Raw genomic sequence first — 16,187 nt, forward strand, 5'->3', positions numbered from 1 at the left:
TTCCCCATGAGAAGCGTAGGAGCCTGGGGCTAGGCAAGTTGGTCCTGACATTTAAGATGAGAGTGACCAGTCTCACTCATCCCTGAGTGGCATTATGTGAGCAATAAACCCCAACCACCCCTTGAATATAAACCTACACTGGCTCAATCCGACTGGAGCGCCGTAATTACCCACTAAACCACCAGGTGCCAAAATCTGGTTATATGGTTACCACCCACCATAGTAAATGGTTTCCTGGTGTACAGGAAACCAGTTGGCTTGTCACTTGGTGTAGTCACCCACAGGCAGAAGGAAGATGAAAGAATGAAGGAAAGAAAGACAGAAGACGGAGTCTAAAGCCAACCGTAGGCAAAAGTACAAAGAAAGAATGAAGAAAAAAAAGACAGAAAAGAATGGATGGAAAGAAGGATGGAGGAAAGGAAAGGGCAGACACCTGAGAGCAGCACTACATTGAGAGAGTGGATGGTGAATGCCCTCACCTACCATATATGAAGAGTAACACTAGTGAGATTTCAGGAGATACAGTAGAAACAAAAACATTAACCTCTTACCACTTGGAAAAGGGCCAGGTATGCATAACCCACATGGTCAAAATTTATCTTGCTGTTTATCCACGTATGGTTCTGCTCTACACACTCGTCTTTATTTTCAACAACCTGCAAAATAAAATCATATTTATAAAATGCCATTCATTGGAATCATCATCATCATCATCATCATCAAAACCCAATGTCTCATGTACAGAAAAAATGAGGTAGGGATATTTTATGCATGCCCACCCATTTTTCAAGGGGGAAGGTGAGATTTAAAAGGAAATAAGATGAGTCATGTTCTAATCCCTATTCCACCCTCTTTCCAGGTCCTGTGGGCTATAATTCTAGGTGGTATAGCTGAACTATATCTGCCAATACAAGAAAGGGAGCTCCTTAATTTGTACTTCCACTTCTTCACAGCAGCTTCTAACAACCAGATGGGAATTTATCAGTAGTAATCTTTTCTCTATCCTCATGGGAAGAGGAAAAATATAAAAAAGAGGAAGAGAGAAAAATGAGTATCCTCACAATTTTAGCACTGCTTCAGTAAAGGAAATCTGTTAGGTTATATTATTCACTTTGGAGAAAGAATGATGATGGATGAAAAGGTGAAATAATATGAGATGCCTGATGGCACAGTATAGCAGTGGAGTGCAAAAGCCAGAATAACAGCCTTGCCTTGTGTGTACAGGTTCCAATCTTCCAAGGTGATTGTGGTATTTTGACCACATAATTTACTAGTGGTGTAGGTCACCCTCTCATATTTCAGTGTTCTGTACTTTGATCCTGGGTTCCTTCACCTTAAAGGGGATAATGGGACAGGCTAGTACTATTTTACATCACGAGAGACCTCTAATGTTGAAGGGGTTAAGAGATAATTTCCATAAAACCTTAAGGCCAAGAATGTAACCACTTTTTTGTGTATTACTCTGGCAAACACTAAACAATTTTATCTGAGAAAAGGTGACATTTCTTGAACTGAGCAAGTTAGTAGTGGTAACTGTAGCCTCAAGTTTATCTAAATGTGAACCCCGTGGACTGTAAGCTAAAGCTGTCCCTCTCCTGCAGCCCATCATCCTCTCCTAAGGGATAGAAAGGGATGTGAGGGACATTTAAAATGATGAACAACATTGCAATTATCAGCTCACTCCTCGATCAACCAAGACAGCACTTCCTCCAAGTATTTACTTAGACCACTGGTGCTGCCTTCACTCCCAAATTTACTCTCTCTATACAGTATCTGGATTGTCCTGAGCAGCAAGGAGGTGTCTGTAATACACAATTACTGTAGTGTATCTTCAAGCAAAGTGATCCAACAATGCACAGTACAGGTCCAATGTATTTCCTTTCTCATTTACTTAAGTATTCACTGTTATGGACATCAATTTATTCATTCTTTATTTCTCCACTTGGGAACTGAAAATAACAAAAAATAATATCACTGTCTCCATAACTCATCCACATTCAACTCTCACTTCTATGCTTTCCCTGTAGGGGTATTTAATGAATTTATTAATCTTAATATACTACTCAATTCTACAGAATCAAAAGACAACAAATTATTAACAAATGAAACTTTGTAAACAGAAAATATCTGTCATCCAAACATTTACTGCCTCTTTGAAGTCTGAACTGGAATTACTCACCTCATCATCAACATCACCTCAACCCTAACTCCCACCTAAATGACTGACTTAGCTGGAAACCAGAAATAAACACAGAACACAAAAATAGAACTATCACACACTATGCCCAGTGGAACAAGATACAGTACCATTTACACATTACTTAAGCTTTTAAAACCTGGCTCCACATCAGAAGTAAAACCATCTGTATGCTGTTTTTGTGTAAGGTATGTATTTTTCCACACAGATGTATTAAAGAAGAAAAGGCGCTAACCTATGCCATGTGCATCTCTAAACTTACTTCATCCATCAATTCTGACCCCTTGTCCATCCCTTAGCTTCCTCAACTTCGCCAACTCACAAACTCATTTACCATATCCACCCATAATATCTTCACATTACCAACAGCTGGAGAATATGATCAGGCTGAGATGATAAGATACTCATGATAACAAAAAAAAAAAAAAAAAAAAAAAATATAACAATAGGCAGCAAGCTTTTCATATATTTCTGTAGTCAGTACACCATTATTACACTTAAGAAAAAAAATAAACACAATTTTATACTCACTGATATTGGTAAGAGTTCCCCAGAAGTGCGATTGACACACTTGTAAAATTTTCCCCCGAACATCTGTACGCCCATGATGGAAAAGATGAGCCAGAAGACGAGACACACCAGTAATACGTTGAAAATGGACGGGATGGCATACATGAGCGCATTCACCACTATCTGTTGTGGGAAAAAGTAATACATTCAGCAAGCTACATGGAGTGATATGAGGAATACTAAGGAGGTTTTCTTAGAACTTCTTCCTTAAACATTTTTCTTGTGGATATTACAATGCCAACCTTCTCTTATATGTTACCTGAATCTGTTGATATCCAACCCTGCCAGGCCAATGGTTTTCTTTTTTTTTTTTCATTCTGTTCTTGCTATCTTCAGACTACCAAGTTCACCTTTGGAGATATTTTCCAAACTAGAAGGAACAGATAAAGCTTTCATTTACACAATCATTTCCTCAGTGCTAAAAATAAAATTGTCTCAAGGAAGAAAGTGTAAAATTTAAAAAAATACCTCATCAGATTCAAGGGGATTAGAGGCATAAATAATACAAATGACAATACAGTACCAGAGAGATGTAAAATATATAATTCTCACATAGATGTACAAACCTCCTTGATCGCTGGTTTCATTATTGTATTTTCCTTGATCACAGTCTTATGAAAAAGAATGTATTACCTTCAACACTGCAGGCAAAATTGTGTTGATCGGGGTGAAGCTATGAGAAAAACTGAAGAAAATACAATGGAGTTTCAGAAATAATGCACTCCTCCTTGCAGTGAAAGTGCAGAAATAGGAAAAAATATACATATTGCCACTCCAATAGCTGTAAACAACATTTATTGGTGCATTTAACACCACAAGAAGATATTAATGTGTTTTATTGCTTCCGTTTTTTGTATAATAAAAATATTTTAAGCCCTCCCCAAATAGCTGTTAATACACCACTCCGATGAGACAGGAGAATGAAAATATACATAAAGATAGGGGTAACCAGTGTGGTAGGTGGTTGGGTACACATCAATTACTATGATAATGGCATGCCTTGAAGCACATGCCTTCCACAAAAAAACATCTCCAAAACATAATGATGTTTTATTCACTCCACACTCACTTATAAAATGCCTCAGTAGATATCAGTGACAGATAAGCTTTTGGTCTGACTGTGGTAGTAATTCAGAATAACTGAAATGGCAGTATAATATTTAAGGGCAAACTTAATTAAAAGAATGAGAAATATTATAAGAAGTGTTGTATTTACAAGAACAGAAACTGATGATTAAGAATGCTTAATTATGAAAATTTTGCATTCACCGACAAAATACATTATTAAGAATGTTGGATCATAAAGTTATTCATAAGAAATATGAAAGAAAATGGTCATCAAGAGTAGCAAAATCAGTGTAAACATCACTAATCCTGTCCCTCCAGTCTGTTTATGGGTTCTTACTGTATTTGGGTATTAGGCAAACAAGTGAGTGTAAACTTGTGGGCCCTGAACCAATTATGTTTATTCCCATTTATTGTTTTATTAAGTTATTGTGGATTTTTGTTATTGCGGTAGTTTGGCGGACAAATTACCAATAACCACAATCGAGGTTTGACCGTACTGTACTGAAAATCCTTACCATATCATGCATTTGGCTTGCTAGACATCAAAACATAAGTTCAGCCACACCCAAGGGTGGAAATTTAAGGGGATGCAGTGAGACTCGATGTTCTTATGTGTATTTTAACAAGTTTTCGCCCTGTCAAGGTTTCTTAGTGATATATTCTTCCACTCGTAAACACTACCACCGTAACAAAAAATTTCACATGCACTTCTCACTGTGCATCTCAAAATGCTTTCCACATCTATACCCAGTGCTTTATTGGTAATGTTTTTCTTGGCCATATGTTGCTTCCTTCACTAGTCAGTGACTGATAGGTGATAAAGCTTACTGTGATTAATGGCATCAGCATCCATATAAATGCAATATGAACTTTCTTAATATCATTGTTTAAATTGTATCTATTTACAAAAATTAAAAATTTCAAACTCAGTACTATGTCCTTCCCTAAATCGCCTCTCCAGTTAGGAACCACTTTTTTTTTTTCTTTCTTTTCTTTTCTTTTTTTTTTTAAGATGAACAGAGGAAGGCAAAAAAAAAAAAAATCCATACAGCAGATTACAGGTGTCCTCCATTCATAAAAAATCTGTAACAGTTGGACTTCAACAGCTGTAGGCTGAAGTTAGAAGGGAAACCATTCTGGGTAAGTGAGTTCCAAAGTGATGTAGCTTGGGGAATAAAAGAATTATGAAAGATTGAAGTTCTGCAGTAAGGCAGTGTGAAAGTCCAGTCATGAGTGCTACCAGATGCCCATATGGCATGAGGATGGGAGTTGAGAGGTGGCACAAAGGATGCAATGTCTGAGCATTTGCCATAAAAGTACTGGACATTTGCGCTGCGAGGGGGTTGGTGATAGCCAATACCCTCTTCAGGCATAAAATGATCCACAGGTATACATGGCGAGTGATGAGAAGGGTGGGTGGTGAACTGAATGAAAGGAAGGCAATGATTGATTATGTGTGTGTGGATGAAAGGATGCGAAGATGTGTAAAGGATGCAAGAGTGTATAGAGATTGGGGGAGTGGACTTTCTGACCACTACTTGGTGGTGGCCAGAATTAGGATGCAAGTGAGATCGAGGAACAGAAGAAGGGAAAGACGAGAGGAAGGAGTAGTTGCAAGGAGAGTGGAAAGGTTACAAGAGGATGAGAAAAAGGCAGAGTATAAGAGAGAAGTGGAGGAACGATTGGGCAAATATGAATTGGAGCAGATGGGAGACGTGGAAGGTGTGTGTAAGATATTTACAGAATAAATATGTGCAGCATGTGATGTGGTGTGTGGAAGGAAGAGAAGACGGAGGGGGGTGCAAGGAACAGCGTGATGGACTGAAGAGGTGAAACAGGCTGTGGCACAAAAGAAGAAAGCATACAATGAATGGATGAGAAATAGGGGCGTGGAAGAAGTTGAGAGGCGGAAGAGAGAGTTATATGTGGAAAGGAAGAGAGAGTTATATGTGGAAAGGAAGAGAGAGGTGAAAAGATTAGTAAGAGAGAATAAGAAGAGAGTGGATGAGGAATTTGGAAGGAATTTGAGTGTAAAGTGGAGGGACTGTAAGAAAATGTTCTGGAGAGAAGTGAAAAGAGTAAGACAGGGTGGAAGTGAAGTTAGCAGGGGAGTGAAAGATAAAAATGGTAGATTACTAGTGGAGAAGGGAGAAAAGTGAGCAGATGGAGAGAACACTTTAAGGAATTGTTGAACGTAGAGGATGGAAGTAATGCGAGTATAAGTGGCTGGGGAATGGCTGGGAGAAGGAGGGAGGTGAGGAGACAAGAAGAAATCAGTAGGATAGAAGTTGTGGAAGCAATGAAGAAAGTTAAATCGGGGAAAGCCCCAGGAATTGATGGAGTGTGTGGTGAAATGCTGAAGCATGGGGGAGAGATAGTAGTAGAATGGATGTGGAAGATGTGCAGATTGGCCTGGGAGGAAGGTAGAGTCCCGGAGGATTGGAAGTCAGGTATAATTATTCCCTTGTACAAAGGAAAAGGGGAAAAAGAAGTGTGTGGTAATCATAGGGGCATTTGTCTTCTTAGTATAATAGGAAAAGTGTATGGTAGGATACTTATAGACAGAGTTAGTGAAAGAACAGAGAAATTAGTTGGAGAAGAACAGGGAGGCTTTAGGAAGGGAAGAGGTTGTGTAGATCAGATATTCATTCTTAGATCTTTAGTGGAAAAGTTTCTAGAGAAGGGAAAGAAGTTGTATGCGGCTTTCATGGATTTCGAGAAAGCATATGACAGGGTGGATAGACAAGGATTGTGGAAAGTGTTAAGAATATATGGAGTAGATGGGAAGTTGTTGAATGCTGTGAAGAGTATGTACGATGGTGCGAAGGCTGCAGTGCGTGTGGATGGTGAACTAAGTGAATTTTTCTCTTTGAAAGTTGGTTTGAAACAGGGATGTGTCATGTCTCCATGGTTGTTCAATCTGTACATGGATGGGGTAATAAAAGAGGTACAAGGTAAGGTAGTGGATGTTGGAGTGGCCCTGGTGAGAGAGGATAGTGTTTGGAAACTCCCTGTACTGCTGTTTGCAGATGATACTGTATTGTTGAGTGAAGACGAAGGGGAGCTGCAAGGCTTGGTGGATGAGTTTGAGAGAGTGTGTAAGAAACGGAACCTAAAGGTGAATGTAGGGAAGAGTAAAGTGATGGTCTTTGAGAGAGGTGAAGTTAGTGAATGTACAGCGAGGGTAGATGGTGAGGAATTGGAAAATGTAAGTACGTTTAAGTATTTGGGTAGTGTGATGAGTAAGGATGGAGGTTTGGAGGGTGAAGTGCTTGAAAGGGTACAGCAGGGAAGAAAGGTTGCTGGTTCTTTGAAAGCAGTGATAAGAAACAGGGAAGTGAGCATGGAAGTGAAAAAGTTACTACATGACAGTATTGTGATACCAACTCTAACGTACGGAAGTGAAGCTTGGACATTGTTGGAAGGACACAAGTCAAGAGTGAGAGCAGTGGAAATGAGTTATTTAAGAGGAGCCTGTGGAGTCACGTGGAGAGACAGGCTGACGAATGAGGATATAAAGGAGCGTTGTGGTGTGGATGTGGATGTGATAGGAAGCGTTATGAGGAACACACTGAGGTGGTTTGGCCATGTGGAGAGGATGGAAGGTGAAAGACTGACGAAGAGAGTGTATGTGAGTGAGGTGGAGGGGGGAAGAGGGAGGGGGAGGCCGAGGATGAGATGGAGGGATGGGGTGGAGAGGTATATGAGAGAGGGGTGTGTGAGTTGGGAGCAGGGCAGTGAAATGGCGGGGGACAGGGCGACTTGGAGGCGATTTGTTTGTGGCCACCCCAAACGGGATTGAGGCGTCTGGCAATAGATAGATAGATAGATAGATCTCTAAAACAATGCAAGGGAGGCTACATTCCCTCTTATTTGTAGGGGAAGTGGTTCATTTGTAACTGCAGGGTTATTAATAGTTCTTACAACTTTGCTCTGCATTCTGTCCAGTTGTTTTAGTGCAACCTCTCCATATCCATTCCACAAGGGAAAGCAACATTCCAGCTGAAAGTGCATATGACTCTTGTAAGCTAACTGCTTGTCAGTGAAGAAGTTATGGACTCCGTACAATAATCTAAGTTCCTTTGATGCGGTTTTAGCATGTGATCTAATATGAAAGGTCCACTAAGACAGGAATATTAGCAGCAATAAAGGTAATATGGGAATCAGACAATATCTGTCTATTAGTAAATTGTACATATCTGGTTTTTCTAGTATTAAATGACACAATGTTATTTTGTCCTCATTCAGCGATCTTAGATATGTCTTGATTTATGGAGATTTCTGTGCTGAGTATAAGGGCATAGTGGAAGAAAGATTGGGAAGGTATGAGTTAGAGCAGATGGAAGGGGTGGAAGAAGTATGTAAGATATTCACGGAAGAGATAGGCGCAGCGTGTGAGTGGTTTGTGGAGTGAGGAGGAGATGCAGGGGTGTGCAAGGGACAGCATGGTGGAATGATGAGGTGAAACGAGCTGTGGAACAAAAGAAGAAGGCATATAGTGAATGGCTAGCGAGCAGAGGTAGAGGAGAAGATGAGAGAGGAAGAGAGAGGTATATGTCAGCAGGAGAAGGGAGGTGAAGAGATTGGTGAAGGAGAGTAAGAAGAAAGTGAATGAAGAATTTGGGAGGAATCTGAGTGTGAAATGGAGGGAGAGTGAGAAATTGTTTTGGAAGGAGGTAAAGAAAATAAGGCCGTGTGAAAGGGGAAATAGTAGGGGAGTGAAAGATAGGAATAACAGATTGTTGGTGGAGAAGAGAGAGAAATTGAGGAGATGGAAGGAGCACTTTGAGGATTTGTTGAATGTAGAGAGTGAGAGCAGTGCGAGTATAAGTGGTTGGGAAATGGCTGGAAGAAGAAGAGATGAGAGGAGGGAGGAAGAGATCAGTAGGGCAGAAGTAGTGGAAGCAATGAAGAAGATCAAGCTGGGAAAGGCCCCAGGAATTGATGGAGTACTGGTGAAATGCTGAGGTATGGGGGCGAGATTGTTGTGGAGTGGATATGGAAGTTGTGTAGATTGGCTTGGGAAGAGGGAAGGGTTCCAGAGGACTGGAAATCAGGTATAATTGTTCCTTTATACAAAGGAAAAGGGGAGAGAGAAGTATGTGGTAACCACAGGGGTATTTGCCTTCTTAGTCTATCTATTGCCAGACGCCTTAATCCCGCTCAAGGTGGGTAATTTATTGTGTTTCCATCCGAAGGTTTTAGTGGGGGAATGAGTGATGAATTGTTAAAGTTATTACTGAAAGATCTGAGAGTTGACCAGAATACTGTATTCTATTGTCATTAGTTTGGATGTTTGGTTGTGAAGAAAGTTTGATTTAACAAGATTTTTTACTGCTTTTGGATGGTTTCTAGCAATTTTAACCTGTACCACATGGGGGGGGGGGAGAAACTGATATCCCTCTAGCCGGCCAATTTTGGATTTTTTCTTTTCCTGGCTAAATGGGCTTTATACATCAATATAAGATCCTTGGCATTAATAAAAGTAATTACTGAAGCCAGAAAGTTGGTTGAATTGAGTCGGGTTGGTGTCATTCCACCTTTGAAAACTTCGAGCTTACTGAGAGAGCAGAGCGGCTGTGAGCTTGTGAACTAATTTTGGATTTTTTTTTTCTGGCTACATGGGCTTAATACATCAATATAAGATCCCTGGCACTAACAAAGGTAATCACTAAAGCCAGAAAATTGGTTAAATCAAGTCAGGTTGGTGCCACTCTAACTCTGAAATCTTTGAGGTTACCGAGACAACAGAGCATCTGTGAGCTTGTGAACCTATTTTGGATTTTTTTCCTGGCTAAATGGGCTTATTTAAGATCCCTGGCACTAATACAAGTAATCACCAAAGCCAGAAAGTTGGCTGAATCGAGTCAGGTTGGTGCCACTCAACTTCTGATATCTTCAAGGTTACTGAGAAAGAAGAGCTTCTGTGAGCCTCTTAAGAGTCAGTCGCCTCCCGCGCTCCTAAATCAGTGTCTCAAACATAGCGGAGAAATGTCTGAAGTTAGCAAGATGTGTTATTACCTTCCATTTTACTTCGGCTCTTGCAATGACTTCTCAATGCTGCAGGATGTAGATCTACATCACCAGCATTTTTGAAGGGGAACGTAGATCTACTGTATGTTGCCAGCGTGGTACAGGTTAAATTGACTGAGGGATCCAGATGTTTATTATTTTAAGTCAAAGTTATATGTTAAGGACTTTTGGATTGTTGCTCTGGATAACTGCTGTCAAACCATTTTGGGAGTCCGATCTTTTAGTCAACTCTTGACTAGAAATGAGCAATTCCATTGCAGCTTGTTTAAACCATTAATGTGGGACTGGGTAGAATTGATGTCAGTAACGACTGCCATGGAATGTCAGCGAGATAATTTATAAATCCATCCCAGTCTGCCCTATCAAAGTGCCATTTGGTCACCCTGACAGGTTCAGAATGGGGAGGTTTGGGACAACTGGCTATTGAGGCCTTGAAGAGATTGTGGTTAGAGGATCCAAGTGGTGACAGTACTACTATACTGTCTTAAACTGGGTTACTTGTCAGGTATATGTTCAAGAGCCAGGCACTATGGTCAGGATTATCTCGTATTCCAGTTAGCTGTTTTACCAACTCCGTGAGATTAAACGATTCCGCAAACAGTCCACATTCCAGACCAATCTTGTCACTCCTGGCAGAATGCAATAACCATCTTACATTATGGATGTTAAACTCACCCAAATTGGTCATTTCAGCAATAAAGGTGAGGTTAAGGTTGGTCAACTGTGTGGATGTGAAGTCAAAATGCTGGGTTCTGAGGAAGCATTTGGGAAGTGATCAACTATACAGATATATCTGATAATATTTAGGCAATTTAGTTTCTTTAATGAATAATAAATGTTAGCTGAAGTAAAGTTCAAAACAGTGTCAACAGCAAATTCAGATCTGATATAACAACACATGCCAACATTGTTACAGAAGTTTGTGAGGAGATGGTAACCAGGAAAACTAAATGGAGATATGTCAGTAAAAGGAAAGATTTGGGTTTCTGTGAGGAATAGGGCTAGAGGGCATACAGACTGGAGGAAAAAAACGTAACAAAATTCAGACTGGTAAGAAGACCACAGATGTTAGTGAAATATAAGACCGAACCCGCACTTCTCCACTGACGAGCATGAACATTGTTAGCAATATACAGAAATATACATACAGTTCAGCATGCACCAAGGTGGCATTTGAATGCATTCCATTCTGGAGTGTCAAATGTTATCCAACAACTCAATTTTAGGAGTCACCGATAAATAGTGATGTAAGGTGCTAAGACACATAATGGTTCAGTGTATCATTAGACCATCATCACATATATTATAATCGTGTGTGTGTGTGTGTGTGTGTGTGTGTGTGTGTGTGTGTGTGTGTGTGTGTGTGTGTGTGTGTTCTTACCTAATTGTTCTGACCTAATTTTATCTTTACAGGAATGATTCAAGGTCGTACTGTCCCATGTATTACATCACTTTTATCATACATATCCTTAATTTATGAACTGTTTTGGCCAACACTACAGTATTTCATTTGGTTGTGCATTCCGCTAATCAACTGCTCTATTTGGGAAACTGAATTTCCTTATGTCTTTATCACCTCTCTTTTTATGTAGTTTCTTGCAATGTCCTCTTGCTGATGCTTCCCCATAGGTTACATACTCATTTATGTCTATTTTCTCTTTCCAAGAGATGCATTTATATAGCATAATCATGTCTTCTCTTTTCCTTCTCTCCTGTAGTGTTGGTAGACTCAATTTTTCTAGTCTTTATACGTAGCTTTGATTCTTTAAGCTTTGTACCCAAATGTGGAACTCCACTAGTCATTTCCCTCCATGATGAGTAATTTCCCCTTAGTACTGTTCTCATTTCCCTTTTGCTGAGAAAATCCTGCATTCAGCAGTACAGGTTGCCTTGGACTCCTCCTTGATGGTACAGTTTCCATAAAAGTCTTTGGTGCAGTACTCTGCCAAATGTTTTCTTGAAATCTAAATAGATACTGTTCACCAATCCTTCTCTTTTATGTAATGTTTCTCTAACTCTATAATAGTAGATTAATAGATTAGAAAAACATGATTTTCCCTTTCTAAAATTGAACTGCCTTTCTGTATCATACTATGTTCTTCTAGATGGTTTACCCAAACTTCTCTTATCAGCTTTTCTAGTATCTTACTTACAACACTGGTCAGTGATACTGATCGGTGGTTGAGTGGATTCTGTCTGTTCCCCTTCTTGATTAGAGGAATTATGTTTGCTTTCTTCCATATATCTGGTACTTTACCTTGACTTAAGAATTCCTTGAATATTAAATATACTGGTCTGCTTAACTCTTCTGCACATTCATAGCACCCAAGCTGAAGTTTCATCCGGACCATATGTTTTTCCTTTGTGTAATTTACTTAACTATTCCTGTACTTCTTTTTCTGATATTTGTATATCTGATAATATGTGTGGGCACGCATGTTCCATATCATCACTTTCAAAATAACAGTATTTTCTTCTGTAAAAACTGATTGGAAATTTTTATTTAGTCCATCTATCTATCTACCTATTACAAGACACCTTAATCAAGTAAGGGGTGGCCACAAACAAATCGCCTCCATGTCGCCCTGTCCCCTGCCATTTCATTGCCCTGCTCCAAGCTCACACCCCCTACTCTCATATACGTCTCTACTCCATCCCTCCATCCATCTCATGCTTAGCCTCCCCCTCCCTCTCCCCCCCTCTACCCCACTCACATATGCTTTCCTCGTCAGTCTCTCACGCTCCATCCTCTCCACATGGCCAAACCGCCTGTGTATTTCCCCTAACGCTTCCTATCAAATCCACATCCATACCACCAGACTCCTTCACTTCCTCATTTGTCAGTCTGTCTCTCCATGTGACCCCACAGGCTCCTCTCAAATAACTCATTTACATTGCTCTCACTCATGACTTCTGTCCCTCCAACAAGGTCCAAGCCTCACTTCCAAACGTTAGAGTTGATATCACAATACCGTCATGTAGTAGCTTTTTCACTTCCATGCTCACTTCCCTGTTTCTTATCACTGATTTCAAGGAACCAGCAACCTTTCTTCCTTGTTGTACCCTTTCAAGCACTTCACCCCTCTAAACTTCCATCCTTACTCATCACACTACCCAAGTACTTAAATGCACTCACATTTTCCATTTCCTCCTCATCCAACCTCACTGTACATTCACTGACTTCACTTCTCTCGAAGACCATAACGTTACTTTTCCCTACATTCACCTTTACATTCTGTTTCTTACATACTCTCACAAAATCATTCATTAAGCCTTGCAACTCCCCTTCGTCTTCACTTAGCAGCACATCATCTCCAAACAACAGTACTGTACAAGGAGTTTCCAAACTCTGCCCTCTCTCATTAGGGCTACTCCAACATCCACTGCCCTACCTTGTACCTCTTTTATAACCCCATCCATATACAGACTGAACAACCATGGAGACATAACACATCTTTGTTTCAATCCAACCTTCAAATAAAAAAATTCACTCAGTTCACCATCCACACGCACTGCAGCCTTAGCATCCTCATACGTACTCTTCACGGCTTCAACTGTCAGGACTCCATATTATAATTACAAATCATAATAGATAGCATGATGGATAGATAGATAGATAGATAGACAGACAGATAGATAGACAGATAGAAGCAGCAAGTCAGGGGATGAGATAGGTAGTGTGTCAGCGAGAATCGAGCAATGGTAAACATGCTTACACACTCTAACTCAAGGAATGCTTGATAGGTACGCAAACAGTGCCTCGTAACCACACACACATACTCACACACAGGCTTCTAGAAGCTTCACATCAGAATATTCCATGTGACACGACCCCTGCTAAAATATGAATTTAGGAAGCAGAGCTCAGAAGGAGGTTAGCCTTAGAATCGACAGGTAGTAGGGAGAAGGAGGCTAGCAACATGGGCGAGAGGGTGGAAGAGAAAGAAAGAGAGCGAGAGAGGGAGGTAGCTCGCGGGACTCTATACTTCACTCGTGTGTGAGAGACTGTTAATATTTCCAAGACAAATAAAAATAGTCCCATATTAATCTTTACCTCTCCTGTCATTGCATGAGAAAAAGGGAATGAAGACTATCTACTTACAAAACTACTCACATATAACAACTGCTCGTCCACGTGTCTAATACATGTATCAATGACATACAAAACACACTACAAGAAGCTACAAAGTTACTGTAAGACAACAACATCCCATCTGCTCCACATATTCTTAATACTTTCCACAATCTTTGTCTATCCACCCTGTCGTATGCTTTCTCCAAATCCATTAACCCTTTAAACGCAGAGCGTTGCTTTTGCGACGATCGCCAAAAAGGACATAACGGTGGATCGTCGCGTTTGCGATTTGAGTTAATTTTGAATAAACACAGGCAAGGATGTTCCAGCTGGTATTGTCTATCAGTACTGCCACCTTTTAGCTACAATTAGCATACTTGACCTTTGTACTACTGACCTCCGTTGTTGCCAAGTATCGCGTTTTTTCTCCCCTCCCCCCTCCACCACGGCCCAGCCAGCCTAGCTGTGATATATGGCAGTGCACTGACTGCTCAGAACTGTAAATCTGCACTCTCCTCTCACAAGCAGTTTATGCTAATAGGAAACGCTTATTTCCCCAGTTGTCACACTAGCTTTTTTTCGCGCGGTTTGCCCCTGTTTAGCGTCAGTTTACAGCAGGCTTTCAAAGTGACATTATGGTGAGTTCTAGCTCTTCCGAGTCAGTGCGAGCGGCCGACAGGAATGAGAATAAAGTGACGGGCGTAAGGCAGAATAAAACCGCACCGCTGTGGTCTTTTGGGAAGTACTATGATTGCAAATAATGTAGTATACGTGTTTTTAGCTGTGAAAATGGAAATGTTTGTTGAGTGACGGGAAGACTGCCGACGCGCTGCATGTCGGCCGTATGCTTCGTTGATTTTAGCCTTATTTTCAGTGCTTATTGTACAAATACGGATTCCAAACTACCTGTATGTTGTAGTATAAAGTTTACTATGACAGAATGAGGCTGTGGTAGAGGGGAAACCGGGTTGCTGGAGGTGTGAAAGTGAAGATTTTGTTACCCAACTTTGCAAGTCTACACAAGTCCTTGGGTAGTCCACGAAGGCTCAACACCTGTCTCTGGAGAAAGCTGAATGTAAGTACTATCTGCCATACCAAGTATAATGTTCTAGGGTTAATCTCTGATTTTTGGCTAATATTTTCCTACAGGTACTCAGACCGCGATCCAACCCCGCCACCCGGGGGGGGGGCTGTCCATGGCCGCGTTTTAGGGGTTAAGGCCGCATACAACTTCTTTCCCTTCTCTAGAAACTGTTCCACTAAAGCTCTAAGAATGAATATCTGATCTACACAACCTCTTCCCTTCCTAAAACCTCCCTGTTCTTCTCCAGCTAATTCCTCTGTTATTTCCCTGTTATTTAGTGCTTCATAAATATCTTTCTCTTCTGTGTAGATGATGCCCTCGTCCGTTAAGGACTGTACTTTAATTTTGGTTTTCCTTTGGATGTAGCTGTAAAATAGCTAAGGTTGATCACTACAATACTTTTCTTTATAATGTCTCCCTCAAACTGCCTTTGAGCTTCCTTCCTTTTCCCTGTATAATATTTTCTTGCCTGTTTATAGCTGTTGTATGCCCTCTCATTATTGTGTCTTCTGTATCTATTCCACAGCAAGTCTCTTTTTTCTGTTTATTTTTTTACATTCTGTATTATACCATTTCCTTATTTTCATTTCTGTTTCTTTATGCTGAGAGATGAAATTTTGGACTCCTATTTTATAAAAATCCCAGAATCTTCTATATATAATATTTAAATCTTGTTCTCTAAGCTCCTTTCCCAATCTACTGTATTTCTAAGAAGTACTTCTTTGCTGAATTTTTTCAGTGTTTCAGTAACATAGAGTGTAGACTAGCATGCTCTCCAATACAAGTTTCTCTGACTATCAACACTAAACTACATGCACAGTACACACTACACTTCCTTTCCAAAATTAAATAAAAGAAAAATGGCACACTACAACACAGCCTTGGGGGAGACAATAAATGCCCCCACCATCTGCCCCTCTCCTGGTGATGGCTCTTTGAGCTGCCTGGACCCACTGTCTGACTCACTTCTCCTTCATTTCTGCAACATTCGCAGCCTTTCCTCTTTCTCTGTTGAACACCACCTCTCCTCCTCTAAACCTCACCTTCTCTTCCTTACTGAGACTCAGCTGTCTGAGGCAACTGACAGCAAACCCATCTCTGTATCCTCTTACATTCTCTATACTCATTTCAAAGCCAAAGGTGGATGTTGCGTATATGTA

The 16,187-nt window shown here is 40.4% G+C and overlaps 1 protein-coding gene across 1 annotated transcript in view; it reads right to left on the reverse strand.

Moving 5' to 3' along the window:
* LOC145414591 (sodium channel protein 1 brain-like) overlaps window positions 1-16,187 on the reverse strand; it is a 1,229,691-nt gene that overhangs the window by 467,509 nt on the left and 745,995 nt on the right. Inside the window, exons 24-25 of the mRNA XM_080284113.1 lie at window positions 2,729-2,890; window positions 552-656 (exon numbers count right to left, since the gene is read on the reverse strand). Of these exons, the coding sequence (XP_080140239.1) occupies window positions 552-656; window positions 2,729-2,890 (267 nt within the window). The remainder of the gene's footprint in view (window positions 1-551; window positions 657-2,728; window positions 2,891-16,187) is intronic.

The sequence above is a fragment of the Coenobita brevimanus genome, chromosome 100 (genome assembly GCF_032717465.1).
Source record: "Coenobita brevimanus isolate Jiangsu-jjx chromosome 100, ASM3271746v2, whole genome shotgun sequence".
NCBI classification, from domain to species: domain Eukaryota; kingdom Metazoa; phylum Arthropoda; class Malacostraca; order Decapoda; family Coenobitidae; genus Coenobita; species Coenobita brevimanus.